General features: G+C 42.5%; 2 protein-coding genes across 2 annotated transcripts in view; one reads left to right on the forward strand and one right to left on the reverse strand.

Moving 5' to 3' along the window:
• The window catches only part of plxna3 (plexin A3), a gene marked incomplete at its 5' end in the record, with an annotated part of 133,992 nt that extends 133,882 nt beyond the window's left edge, over positions 1-110 (reverse strand). The window contains one exon of the mRNA XM_083769880.1: positions 24-110. Within this exon, the coding sequence (XP_083626006.1) occupies positions 24-110 (87 nt within the window). The remainder of the gene's footprint in view (positions 1-23) is intronic.
• Positions 111-755: 645 nt separating this feature from the next.
• gripap1 (GRIP1 associated protein 1) overlaps positions 756-15,000 on the forward strand; it is a 50,606-nt gene continuing 36,361 nt past the window's right edge. Inside the window, exons 1-13 of the mRNA XM_083769508.1 lie at positions 756-886; positions 7,058-7,124; positions 7,237-7,298; positions 7,410-7,436; positions 8,068-8,175; positions 9,063-9,225; positions 9,826-9,992; positions 10,080-10,119; positions 11,918-12,114; positions 12,601-12,648; positions 13,493-13,524; positions 14,081-14,128; positions 14,735-14,834. Coding sequence (XP_083625634.1) covers positions 836-886; positions 7,058-7,124; positions 7,237-7,298; positions 7,410-7,436; positions 8,068-8,175; positions 9,063-9,225; positions 9,826-9,992; positions 10,080-10,119; positions 11,918-12,114; positions 12,601-12,648; positions 13,493-13,524; positions 14,081-14,128; positions 14,735-14,834 — 1,110 coding nt within the window. The 5' untranslated portion in view covers positions 756-835. The remainder of the gene's footprint in view (positions 887-7,057; positions 7,125-7,236; positions 7,299-7,409; positions 7,437-8,067; positions 8,176-9,062; positions 9,226-9,825; positions 9,993-10,079; positions 10,120-11,917; positions 12,115-12,600; positions 12,649-13,492; positions 13,525-14,080; positions 14,129-14,734; positions 14,835-15,000) is intronic.

Genomic DNA, 15,000 nt, shown 5'->3' on the forward strand with positions numbered 1-15,000 from the left:
GCCTATCACTGTCTAATAGTCACCTTGTACTCTGCAGAGAGACTCTCCAGAGCCGCAGGATCTCTGGTTGAAGAGCGCAGCTGTTGAAGCAATGACGGTAGGTTCTCCATCAAAGCTCTGAATGGAACCAACAATTTCCTAGCGACCTCTGGGCTCTCTGGCAATTGACTGACTGTTTGTTTCCGCGTTACCAGTAAATTAATACGAGAGAGAGAGAGAGAGAGAGAGAGAGAGAGAGAGAGATGCGGGGAGTCTGTCAATCATCTGTGAATTTCTACAGTACTCAGACTCAGAAGACATACTTTTTCGTTAATTTAACCACTAAAATGTATTATTATTATGGACGCACACAGCTCTGTTTACAAATGTATATTAGGCATATGCCAAAACACGTATGAAAATTTGTATGTATACAAATATTATAAATTTATTATTTTATATTTCGCTCTTGGTTTGTCAATGAAGCCCCTTTAAATTGAATTCAATTAACCCTATTTTATGCTTTGTTGTGCAATAGAAAATCTTAAAATAAACAATAATAATAATAATAATAATAATAATAGCCTAATAATAATAATATGTAGTAATATGTATGAAAAATAAATATAATTATAAATTGTGAAAATAAGAAATGGGAAGTCCACTTCCAGGAAAACCCAAGAAGCACTGTTTTCATTCGAGCTCACGGTGAGGAGCTTTTATTGTGACGGTGCGGAGCGGAAGGGCTCAGCGCGTCACACACAGGGCTGTGTTGTGCTGTCATTTCATCCCAGTCTGTCCTGCAGCGGCAGGTCAACATTTAAACCTCCTAATGCTGTGAATAAAACACAACAACATGTCCATGATGTCCCAGGCTCTGTCCGAGGAGGAGTTCCACCGCATGCAGGTAATAGATATGTTATATATATTATATATAATGTCTCCTTCATGTCCTCCATGTCCTCAAACCATCACCATGTCTGTCCATCCTGCTAACAGCAGGGCAGGCTATAATAAGGCTCGTGACTTCTTCGCTCGAGCCATCATTATTATTGTTTCGCCTTCCAGAAAACTAAATGACGTCATTTCAACCGAAAACGTTATTTTTTTTAACCCCCCCCCCCCACGCGAACCGCGTCAACATTATATTTCTGGTGATGAAGTGACGTCATTCTTTTGGTGGACTGACTGGCTTCCCGAACCGTGCTGTGTGTGTGACGTTATAGCCTCGTAACGGTGCACCGTTTTAGCACGAGAGCTATACTAGCGTTTGTTTTTGGTTTAATTGTTTATTTTAATATGTTTATGTCATGATGTGTATGATGTCAACACATGTGTGTGTGACCGACTGGCCGTCGTGTTAAGTTAAAGCAGGCAGAGCGTTAGCCTGCTGCTAGCTGGATGGAGGCTAATGGAAAGTGGCTCGGTAGTCGGTACTGTAGCTAGCATGACTGAAGGAGGAGAGAGACAGACACCTTTGAACTGTCTGTTGTTTATACACAAACACACAGTCTCTCACTCTGGTGTCTCACGCCTTCAGTTTGTCTTGTCATCTGACACTGACAGTTGAGCCTGAGGCACCTCCCACTATCTGCTGTGTGTGATGCTATAATAATATTAACCTTTTTTGTGAGTGAGGTCTTTAAGACAATAAATAAACAGACAGACAGACAGACAGAGAATGAGGTGTACAGTCTTCCCGCTTGCTAGCTTGTACAGTAGCTTCCATGGGACCAGACCTAATGTCAGTCATGGGGTCTGGCAAGGACACACACACACACACACACACACACATACACACACAGCGTACATGCACGCACGGCCGCACGCACACACGCAGTGTCTTCTGCTCTTCATAGAATACAAGTTCATCGTATACAGACAACTATAGTCTCTATTGTGTGTTTGGCAACAGACAGAATAGAACAGAAATGAATTGAGTCAGAGATTAGCCTTTTCATTTCTAGGACTCCCCCCAGTGTGTGACTGTGATATGCATGATTATTCCATCCATGGACCCCCATTTGGTATTATTATTTTATCTCTGGGACCCCCGATGTACACACTGTAAAATCATAGGCATTACTTTAACTCAGAGAGTGTACAGAACTACAGATGGACCCAAATGGACCTATAATGGTCCATTTGGTTCCATCTGTACTGTACGCTCTCAGAGTTTTAGGCGCAGAACGGCTTGTCCCCACACTGCACATTGAGAACCTGTGTGACCCCTGTTACCTGACAGGCTATTGAGTATTGACTATATACACACATTGGCCGTTTTGCTGCGGGCGGGTGGCATTATTTCATTAACTGATAATGGTAAACTGGTAAAATACTAAAATGGCCGCTGTGTAAATATGGTGAGTTTCCTATGTGTTTGTTTGGACACTTTAATTAATCAAACTGTTGACAAAACCCACATTAGTCCAATGACAGTGGTAGAGATTGATTGATTGAATTCCATTCTTTTTTTTTAATTAGTACATGTAGTACAGTGGTTATGCTAAAACACTTAAAAGGATAACACAAAACTCCCTGGGTGGTCCATTGTACTCAATTCATCAGTACAATACAATGCAATTATATTTTGGTAGAAAAGACAGTAGGAAAGCTGAGAGGGAGACAGTGTAGGGGAGACAGACAGTATGACAACTGAGAGACAGACAGTGTAGGAGACAGACAGACAGTAGGACAGCTGAGAGGGAGACAGTGTAGGAGAGAGACAGACAGTAGGAAAGCTGAGAGGGAGACTGTGTAGGAGAGAGACAGACAGTAGGAAAGCTGAGAGGGAGACAGTGTAGGAGAGGGAGACAGTAGGACAGCTGAGAGGGAGACTGTGTAGGAGAGACAGACAGTAGGAAAGCTGAGAGGGAGACAGTGTAGGGGAGACAGACAGTATGACAGCTGAGAGACAGACAGTGTAGGAGAGAGACAGACAGTAGGACAGCTGAGAGGGAGACAGTGTAGGGGAGACAGACAGTATGACAGCTGAGAGACAGACAGTGTAGGAGAGAGACAGACAGTAGGACAGCTGAGAGGGAGACAGTGTAGGAGAGACAGACAGTAGGAAAGCTGAGAGGGAGACTGTGTAGGAGAGAGACAGACAGTAGGAAAGCTGAGAGGGAGACTGTGTAGGAGAGAGACAGACAGTAGGAAAGCTGAGAGGGAGACTGTAGGAGAGAGACAGACAGTAGGAAAGCTGAGAGGGAGACAGTGTAGGAGAGGGAGACAGTAGGACAGCTGAGAGGGAGACTGTGTAGGAGAGACAGACGGTAGGACAGCTGAGAGGGAGACTGTGTAGGAGAGAGACAGACAGTAGGAAAGCTGAGAGGGAGACTGTGTAGGAGAGAGACAGACAATAGGAAAGCTGAGAGGGAGACTGTGTAGGAGAGAGACAGACAGTAGGAAAGCTGAGAGGGAGACAGTGTAGGAGAGGGAGACAGTAGGACAGCTGAGAGGGAGACTGTGTAGGAGAGACAGACAGTAGGAAAGCTGAGAGGGAGACTGTGTAGGAGAGAGTGAGAGACAGACAGTAGGAAAGCTGAGAGGGAGACAGTGTAGGAGAGAGACAGACAGTAGGACAGCTGAGAGGGAGACTGTGTAGGAGAGACAGACAGTAGGAAAGCTGAGAGGGAGACAGTGTAGGAGAGAGACAGACAGTAGGACAGCTGAGAGGGAGACTGTAGGGGAGACAGACAATACAGCTGAGAGGGAGACAGTGTAGGAGAGACAGAAAGTAGGAAAGCTGAGAGGGAGACTGTGTAGGAGAGAGACAGACAGTAGGAAAGCTGAGAGGGAGAGAGACAGACAGTAGGACAGCTGAGAGGGAGACTGTGTAGGAGAGACAGACGGTAGGACAGCTGAGTGGGAGACAGTGTAGGAGAGAGACAGACAGTAGGAAAGCTGAAACAGAGACAGACAATAGGAAAGCTGAGAGGGAGACTGTGTAGGAGAGAGAGAGACAGACAGTAGGAAAGCTGTGTTTGTCATGTGTTTCTGATAAAAGCATTACACATGTGTATTTTATGGTGTGTAAGTATATCTAAATGGAGGGTGCTGGCCATAATCAAGAATTCTGTTTAGATATGAGACTGAAAGGGAGTGAACTGGGTGAACTGAGTTTATTACACCATTACAGAGGTTGCACTTAACCCATTTAGGCCTGACCTCAGTGCCTGTAGGAGGTAGCTCTTGATCTCAACTTTAGTAGTTCTTATTTTAATTGTTTTTAAGCAGCGTAGCAGGGTCTGGAAGCTGCTGTCCATTCCTTGATGTTGTCCATCCAGGACTTTCTCTGCCTGCCTCTTCTCAGAGAAAGGGTCTGGCATAGATTCGGTTAAAAAAGAAAAATCACACCCGTGTGAAGTAAGTGGTGCAACTCCGTGTGGGGGTCCCCGGGGGGTCCCCGGGAACGCGCCCAGGGTGCCGGCCCGGTTCTGGTGAGCCGCCCCACGTCCGAAACGGTCGAGAAATGACAGAGTTACCTTGTGGGGGTCCCCGGAATATCCAGACCCCCAGGGACGCGCCCAGGGGGCCGGGCCGGTTCCGGCGAGCCACCCCGCGTCCGAAACTGTTGAGAAATGACAGGGTTACCGTGTGGGGGTCCCCAGGGGGTCGCTCTACTGTACTGTACTGTACAGTTACACCTGAAATCAACATATATACAGTTAATATGTGTGTGTGTGTTAGGCTGCACAACAGTGACAACCAAAGGCTCAGACACAGCCAGCCAGGCACACACAAAACGTAGTAGTTGCACCACTTAAAAATGTCAATTTATCGTCTACATTTTTTGGAAATATCCCTTTTATATACTGGAGGATGGCACTGGATTGTGGATTCATGTCCTTTATCATGTCTGTGAAAACATGTGACAGTATGTTGTTATCTCCTTGTCTTGACCTTACAATAATGTTCAATCTGGATATTACAGAATCACAATGCCATGGTTCAAGCCTTGTACCGTATTTACTGTACAGCTTGGTCCTTTGACACATGCTCTCCCCTCTCTTATCTTTGTATATTGCTATGCTCTGTTCCCTGCAGTCCCCAGAGAAATATCCACCTGAGTGTTTCATGTACTGTACTTCTCCCATGAGCTCATGTGTAATACATTTCTGTTTGCCTCAACAGAGTCAACATCCTAAATAATCAATCATTTCTATGCAGTTAGTCAGTCAGGGAGGGGGCTGAGGGTCTTTCTTGCTCACTGATTACAAAATAAATAGTAAATGCTCTCTCTTGCCATGTTTGTGCCAGGTTCAGGGTTTTCTTATCAGCTTTAAGGACCTGGAATATGGTCTTCTATTCAATCATTCTCTGGATGAGGAAGTGAGGAGTAGGCAATGGTTAGCCTGGGGCGGGCAGTGGCCATTTCTCTTTTCTTTTACACATGTTAAGGGGTGCACTTAGATTGAATCAAGTATAACAAATAATGGATATTCCATAATTTAATAAACTAATTGATTAATAATCTTACTATTGCGCAAATATAGTATACAAATAGGTGGTTAACCAATTCGCTCATATGGATATAGATGATTATTATTATTATTTATTTTTATGCACTTTTCAATTATTACAAATTACAAATTGAAAAAGTAGACTAGAATGAATCGTTTCAATGATGGTTTCAGCCCTGCTGCACATTTTGGAAAAAATTGCATTGGATGGATTTTGTTTTTGCTTTCCTCATATTCCAGAATGTGTTTTGGTTTGAGGTGATGAACTTGTGTTACGTACCACCCCTAGCAACCACTTTTGTCAGACATCATTTCCACATTATTATCGCTCTTACTTTATAAACTTGAACCATGTCCATATAATAGATACTGGTACTGTTTTTAACCAACTCAGCCAGGCTCTCACGAAAGGGTGCGAGCATGGACTCGAAGGTTGTCTCTCTACCCTTCCATTGAGACATGTATAGACACTGGTGTCTGTCTCCGCATTTATAATACTTTTTTAGGTCCCCACTCCTTGGGGTGTTTTTTTTGTTACTGTATATTTGCGCGTACGTAAAATGTGTCCTGCATTTCACCGATCCTATTAACTACTGGGAGCTACAGAGTCAGCAGACTTTGGTTGTAGCACTCGGGGAGCAGTTAGGGCCTGGGGTGAAGTGTTTTGCTCGGAGACACCTCGAGGCCTTGAAATGAACCTGGGAGCTTTGCCCTCCCAGGCGAGCTCACTAAACAATATTCAGCTATGGTCTGTCACCCCCTGGCCAAGCAGGGATTCCCTCTTTAAAGAGAGGCAGACATGTATTCACGTCCTGGGTTCATATCCCAGCAGGACATGAACGTTAGAGACCACAGCATTGATATGTAACTGATCTGAGAGTTGGTGTCTACTTGAGAAAGACACCTGACACTGACTGCTGGTGTGAATGTCCTCTGGATGAGACTCGCTCTGTCTCTTTGTCTGTCTTTGAATTATACAATTAGAGTAGAATTCATTACATTTTCATTTTATGTCACTAGTCTTAGTTTCTGCTTTTGTTTATGTGAAAGAAATTGATATAGTCAATTATGACAAATAATCACTAATCAATAATTGAATGAAATGAAACACTAATTATCCCATTTTGGGCACGTCATGTAAGGCCTGAGGCCTTCTACATGTAAATCAGTAGTTCTCAAACTTCAAAATAATTTGACGATTTCAAGGTTCTTAAAAAAAAATAGCAGATGCACAAGCTTGTAGATCTGCTATTTTATTATAGCCAATGCTAAAATCTAAAATTACACAGATGCTTTCCCAGTTTTAAGGGGTCAAAGTAAAAAAAAAGAGAGAAAATAATAGATCTGTGGATTGAGGTTGGGTTTAGTGGTTGGAATTAGAGTTGAACCTGATTTATACTTAGTTGTGTACCAAGTGTCGTTCACAGAATAATGTCCGATCTAGAAGATGGGAGCTTGTTGCTATTTTTCGGGTCTAAGTATAATATGTCATCCTAAAGTGTTAATGTCCGCACATAGTAACACAAAGTGTCTGTCTGTCTCTGTGTCTGTGTCTGTCTCTGTCTCTGTCTCTCTCTCTCTCTCTCTCTCTCTCTCTCTCTCTCTCTCTCCAGGCCCAGCTGTTAGAGTTACGAACACAGAATTACCAGCTGTCTGATGACCTGAGGAAGAATACAGCAGGTACCTCCTTTTATTAAAGTATTACTAATTTATTATGTAGTAATAGTTACCGTTTTATACACCATATATCAGTTATGTCTGTGTCTACAAAGCTTTTGTATGTGTCCTCCAGAGCTCAATGCCGTTCGCCAGAAGAATATTATTCTCGAAAGAGACTTTGTCAAAGCGCAGAAGGTTTGGAACACATAAGAACATAATAATTAGGTTTATTACTACATATTAATGTATTCATGTATTAATGTACATATTAATTAATTTGACTATTGGAATGTTTTCTGTCTGCAGGCACTGAATAAGAGTAAGAAAGCTCAGGTGAGTGTGTTACCATTTAGCTTTATTTAGTAAACAGTACCCTCTGCTGGCTGGAAGCTGTTAAAGGCACACTGTCATGATGTTGATGTGCATTTCACTGCTTTCATTGTCATAAACCAGTGGTTTTTAACCCTTTTCATATCAAGGTGCCATTATTTATTAGTCATTTGAGCCACAGACCACCATTGGTTTTTGTTGGATAATTAATAATAATTAATAATGATAATGTATAGTGTGTGTTGTAATCCTGTATTGATGTGGTGCCACAGGAGAGATAACAGGCAAAAGTTGATTAAAATAACAATTCTTCTACATTCTCTAATTGTGTAGACTTCTTGTAAGTTAACTGATGCAGATGTTTACCAATACTTTTACTCTTGAGCGGGTTGATTTCGTTTTTGGGCAGGAACCCCTATTGGTGTTTTAAACATTATGTTATAATTTAGCTATTGAAAAATAGCAAATCTACAAGTTCATAGCACGCCACCGAGTGGCGCGCTATGAGCTTGTAGGTCTGCTATTTTTGAAAAATCATAAAAATGTGGCGCAAATCTTTGAATATATATATATATTCTTTCAAAGTAGATGTTTTTAACTCGGGTCTAAATGTATGAATTGATTATACGGGCAGGAGGTGGAGGCCTTGCTGACTGAAAATGAGATGCTACAGAGTAAACTCCACAGCCAGGAAGATGACTTCAGGTTACAGAACAGCACTCTGATGCAGGAACTCTCCAAGGTACGTACAGTCGTACACTGTCGCTGTTCAATTATATTATCATAGAATGTAGGGATTATCAACTTTTTCACTTGTTATTTCAAGGACCCCTAATTTGACACGATTTCATTTGTATCTCTTGAGACCAAAATCTAAAATGTCAAATCTTCAGTGTTGAATTAACTCTTGACATTGTATAACCCATGGTTTGTTCCAGTTAATATATAGTCCGACAGATCTGCACATATTCTATGGTTTGTTCCAGTTAATAATAATATATAGTCTGACAGATCTGCATATATTCTATGGTTGGTTCCAGTTATGCACTCAGATAGAACAGTTGGAACATGTATGTATGTATACATGTATGAATGTATAACGTAATATATTTTCTGACAGATCTGCACATATTCTATGGTTTGTTCCAGTTAATATATAGTCTGACAGATCTGCATATATTCTATGGTTTGTTCCAGTTAATATATAGTCTGACAGATCTGCACATATTCTATGGTTGGTTCCAGTTAATATATAGTCTGACAGATCTGCACATATTCTATGGTTTGTTCCAGTTAATATATAGTCTGACAGATCTGCACATATTCTATGGTTTGTTCCAGTTAATATATAGTCTGACAGATCTGCACATATTCTATGGTTTGTTCCAGTTAATATATAGTCTGACAGATCTGCACATATTCTATGGTTTGTTCCAGTTAATATATAGTCTGACAGATCTGCACATATTCTATGGTTTGTTCCAGTTAATATATAGTCTGATACATCTGCATATATTCTATGGTTTCTTCCAGTTAATATATAGTCTGACACATCTGCATATATTCTATGGTTTCTTCCAGTTAATATATAGTCTGACACATCTGCATATATTCTATGGTTGGTTCCAGTTATGCACTCAGATAGAACAGTTGGAACAGGAGAACACGGGACTGAAGGAAGGGGGAGCGGCTTCAGCAAGTAGCCCCACCCCTGTGCCCGCCTCCAGCCATGTGGATGGAGAATTGCTCCGCCTTCAAGCTGAAAACTCTGCCCTCCAGAAGAAAATGGCAGGTGTGTTTGTGTGTGTGTGTGTGTGTGTGTGTGTGTGTGTGTCATATAATTATACATGTGCCACTGGCTCCCATCGATTAAAGGTTGCCCAGGGCGGCTGTGGCTCAGGAGGTAGAGCAGGTCGTCCAATGATCCCAGGGTCGGCGGTTCGAATCCCGGCTCCTCCTGTCCACATGTCGAACTGTCCTTGGGCAAGACACTGAACCCTACATTGCCTCCAACAAGTCGGTCGGTGTGAGCTCGCCACCAATGTGGGAAGTGAGGACGCTGGCGTTGACTGTTCGCCGCTTCACCTCCCAATGTATGAATGAATGAACCGTGAAGCGCTTTGAGCACTTGGAAAAGTGCTATAAAATTGCAATTCATTATTAAAGGTTGATGTAAAAAGTAAGGGTCCTTGACTCCTTGTACAGTCCACTGAGAATGCCCTTTGAGCTGGCAGCACCAGTCTGCCATCCATGCCAGCGTTGCCAATTACACGTCAGTGATCTCGATGCCCGCAGCCTGCCTGCCGTCTTCTCTTTTTGGTGCAAGAATCTGTCATTTATAATCTGCCAATAATCCATGATTGATTGATTGATATCACGATATGTCCTCCAGGCCTGCAGGAGCGCTGTGACCAGGAACTGGTGCAAAGACATACGGTTGGCCACGCCGCCGCCGCCGGCACAGAGACCGACGGACCAACCGGCACCAACGGAGTCTCTGACGTCACCACCGGAGGGGCGGAGTCAGCCGCCGAGGGACGCCATGAAAGACCTGAACAGGTGAGGAAGAGAACTCACTATAGAAACACTTTGTACGTCACAGAGATCACATACAAACAGTTGTAAATGTATGTGTGTGTGTTCCAGGCTGAAGCGAACGTGGAGCAGAAATCTAACCATCTCAGTGGTGAGTACGCTCTCCTCAAATATGTTTCTATAACACTGGTCTTACTCTTTTATATCCACCTGATTCACTTAACAGTGAAGCAGTTGACAGTCTGAACATGAGATACTGATACTAAAACTGTTTCTGTGGTCGGAACCTAGTTGTTGTTAGACTCTAACCTAACGCTACATAAACTGAATATCAGATGCAGAAAAGACAGGAATGTTTGTTTAAATGCTGCAAAAGCTTTGCTTCATGCTAGGCTAACAGAGGCTTCAGCACACTGCGGTATGTCTGGGCGGCATTTAGGAAACAAACTGTACTAAATCTATTAAAATAATGTGCTCTGAAATGCACGGGCAGCTTTGAGATTATCCAGAAAACGTTGAACCACTGCAGCACATACACAAGTTCACATCGCGTCGCATTGCTTTGCATTGTGAGCTTGCCTATTGTAGATATTTGCTATTTTTACCAATACCTATTACACATTGCTTATTATGCCTTGCCCAGAATAGGAAGGCTAGGGTATTCAGCAGTATTTTACCCACATTTTGAGGAAACTGCCTGCTTTACTGAGGACAGCAGACCCTGTCCACACCATCACAATGTTCTGTTATACAGACCAACGAGGTTCCTAGACTAGACAAGATTTAAATGATATTCAGTGGTTGTGCCCCCGTTTTGGTTTGCATTAAGCTGCAGAGCCCCATAACCCTTACGAGACTGTTTGGTTCCTTTGTGAAATCTGAACTATAGTTAGACCTGTCCATTTGGTTCCTAACTATATAATAATTTATTTGGGGACCCTCTGAAACCCCCATAAGGACCCCTGTGGGTTCCCCAGACCCTCCTTGAAAACCACTGGACTAATCTACCAACCACAGTTCATGATTTTATTACACATCAGCCTGGGATCGAAGTAATGAGTCACATGATAAACTATGAGGGAAAACTGTATCATTTTGAATTATAAGTGCATCTAAAAACATTGAATATATTGGAGAACCCCCCACCCCCGTAATGTAATTCCGAAAGTGATTAAATTCACTCAGAAATATGACACATAAAGTTAAATATTTAACTTAAACTTTTGTTTTAATCTTGATCATTGTGTCATACAGTTCATGAAGATTCAGCATCTTAAAATGTCTCAAGATTCCACCTGTTCCACCATATATATATATATATGAAATTATGTTTTCTTAGATTAATTTGTGTCTTATTCCTTACATATTTATATTCGTTTTCCACAATATTCTCAGTTGTCTTTTTAGATGCACCTGTAATCCTGTATACAATCACTTTGTCAGTAGAGCATGTCTGTATTTCCTCAAAATGTTGACCTTGGTGTTTGGTGAATGGATCCTAACCTTGCTACAGTGTAATTGGTTTTATCATAGTTTAACATGAAGATTCATCTTCATATTCATGGATCTGAACATGCCACCATGTGTAATTAGTTTGATGATGATTACAGTATGTGTTGACGTAAGCGCTGATCCCCAGCCTGCTTGTATAACTGCAGTAAGCATAGGGCAGCTAGCTGACTCAGGGCACACACACCCTACAAGCTGTCTGGACTGCTGACCTCGGATCAGATTCATGCTTAAAGGAGCTGTAAGTGATTGTTTTTGAGGGGTGCTAGCCCCTCCTACTGTATATTCGGCTATTCGTGTAGATTTTCGTCTTACACAAACATTAAGCTCGGATGAAAACAAAACAAAAACAAAGTCACCATCTCTTGTACTGTGTGTGTGGCCTAATGGAATGCCCCCCCCCCCAACCCCCCTCCTGCTGTGTGCGGCGCCCCCTTTAGGCCGGTCAAGGGAGCGCGTTGTAGAGAAGATTGTAGCTAAGCAGGAAGCACTAGGCTGGTCGGCTGCTCTCTGTCCACTAAATCACTGCTTTGGGCCAGAGCTGGAGATGTCACTGACCACCGAGCAGCTGGAGATGTCACTGACCACCGAGCAGGAGGAGAAGAGGCTGCTCCGGGAACAGCTCCACAGCATGGAGGTGAGGACGCACGCACGCACCGCAACGCACGCACGCACGCACCACAACGCACGCACCGCAACGCACGCACGCAATGCACGCACGCACGCACGTATGCAACGCACGCAACGCACACACGCATGCAACGCATGCACGCGCACACGCATGCAACGCACGCACACATGCACGCGCCCACGCACACTAACTAACAGATACTGTACACGCCTCTCCTTAACCCATACCCTAACTTAACTAAACACCTGTGACTTTTTCTAATCTATTAAACTGGTTAATGTTAATATTTGTCCACCAGTTTCAGGGACAGGAAAATGCATGTATGCACGCACACACACAGACACACAGTTACACACCATAAGAGGTGAGAGCGCGCGCACACACACACACACACACACACACACACACACACACACACACACACACACGCACACACACACACTCACTCAGTCAGTTTAAATGTCCATCTCACTGGTCTCTCATGTTCTCCAGACCTCCAAACAGACAGAGATCAGTAAACTACAGGAGGAGGTGATGAAGGTAAAAAACAACAACAATTGTATTCTAAATGTGAGCAAATGAACACGGGTCACGTCATTAGCCTTTTTAGTTTTCCATTTCATATTGTAAATGTGACCAAATGTAAATGTGTCAAACAAGCGTTGGCTGGGGACATTTGTTTTGTACCACATTTCATGCTTTTACGAGATTTTTGTCATCGGCATCATCTGTCAACACTGTAGGCGTCCATTTTCAATTTTGTCAATAACTCACTTCCTGTTTCAGATTATCTGGGGAACCCCTTCTGGGTGTTTTAGGATGACCCAGTGGATATATGTGCCAAAGTGTATGCTTCTATGTCTTAGGATGGCCCAAGGGACATATGTGCCAAAATGTATGCTTCTATGAGATTCTATAGGCTTTTTGAGTCAATCGCCAACACTGCAGGTGGCCATTTTCAATTGTGTAATTTGTGTCAATAATTAACTTCCTGTTTTAAGTGTTTTTTTTGGGCACCGCGTCTAGGATGTCTAACCCAGGGGACATACGTGCCAAACGTTATGCTTTTACAAACATTTACATCTCCATATTTCATCTTTTTATATACTTTTCATGAATGAATGCCCTGGCCTATTGTATACTTTTCCTATACTTTGTTGTATGTCAGCGGCGGGAAAACATTTGCCGACCTACTAGCAATGTGGAGCATACAGCGTTGAGGCGCATTGAGGTGCCCGACAGCAAAGATACAGTAGAACGGGTTATTTATTATATAATGCTATACCCTTGTGTGTGTGTGTGTGTGTGTGTGTGTGTGTGTGTGTGTGTGTGTGTGTGTGTGTGTGTGTGTGTGTGTGTGTGTGTGTGTGTGTGTGTGCTCTAGCTGTCAGATAAACTGAAGAGAAAGCAGGAAAGGTGAGTTCCTGTCTCAACCTGTGATTGGTTGGTAGCATGATAAATATATAAAGCAGATTTTCACTTCCTGTCCGTGGTCTCTGATACTAAAGATAGTAAGGTTCATGTTTTAGGTTGTTATTAGAGAAAGTAAAAGATGAGTGTTATTTTTTTTTCATTTGCTGCTTTCTTTCGTTTTAGGGATTTTAGCTGTTTTTGACAGGGGGCGGGGGCATTCGAGCATGGGGCTAAATATGTATTTTTTTTTACAACATTTTATAGCGATTTATTGTATGGCAGCCCCCTATAGTACCCCCCCCCTCACATTCAGTAGATCCTGTTGATCTTTTGTGGCCAGATGTCATTAAAAATACATTGCTATAAAATTGTGTAAGAAAATACATATTTAGCCCCATATTCGAATGCCCCGGCCCCCTGTCAAAAATAGCTAAAATCGTTAAAACGAAAGAAAGCAGCAAATAACCTAAAACATGAACCTTGGTTGAAAAAAACTTAAGTTGTCCTTTAAATGTGAATTATTCTATTAGATGTTACATTTTGAAATTCTGTTCTTCAGTTTTCTTCGTCTCCAGGGAGAGAAGGAGGCTCTCTACAATGACAGCAGGTAATCTATAATTTTTTGTTATAATTATAATGGTGTTATTCTGATTACACAGTTATTTCATGTTAGTGGAGTTAGTTATTCAAGTTATTTTACACTAGTCCTTACCCTTTCTGAATATATGAACAGCAAATGATGTTCAGTGTGGGTAATGCAATGTAATAGATCACATTACTGATAGGGGGGGAATTGTTTACAGATGGTCTAACAACAACAGGGTTTAAGTGCACCCGGACGGGGAATTGCCTTGGCAACAGTTACAATCCTGTGCACTTTTATATCTGTTGGATGATCATAACATTATGAATACTGGGCTACGACAGGGCTGTAACCTGTCGTAGTCAGTGTCCAGGCTTTCAGCTAGTAGTATCAGGGTCCGAGTTGTTTTCCCCGTGTGGGTCTGTTACGCGGAAAAGTGTGTCCCAGTATCAATCTGTGTCCGTCCCAACATGCATTTCACTGGTGACCCGGAAGTGGACAGACAGACGGCGACCGAGCAAAATAGACAGTGGGCGAGCGCTCGCTAAATTATTAGATGGATTACATCAAGTCACCATTTTATAAGTGTCATTAATTAACATAGTGTTTGTGTTGTCTGTCTGTCTGCAGGACCAAGATAGACGAGATAAACCAGAGGAAAGAGGAGGAGTTGAAGTCTCTACATATTCGCATCCAGAAACTACAGGCTGACCTCATGACGGCCAATCAGGTTAGACCTAATTCACATGACAGCCAATCACGTTAGACCTACTTCACATGACAGCCAATCAGGTTAGACCTAATTCACATGACAGCCAATCACGTTAGACCTAATTCACATGACAGCCAATCACGTTAGACCTACTTCACATGACAGCCAATCAGGTTAGACCTAA

This window comes from Protomyctophum parallelum, assembly GCF_964188405.1.
Source record: "Protomyctophum parallelum genome assembly, chromosome: 7".
NCBI classification, from domain to species: Eukaryota; Metazoa; Chordata; class Actinopteri; order Myctophiformes; family Myctophidae; genus Protomyctophum; species Protomyctophum parallelum.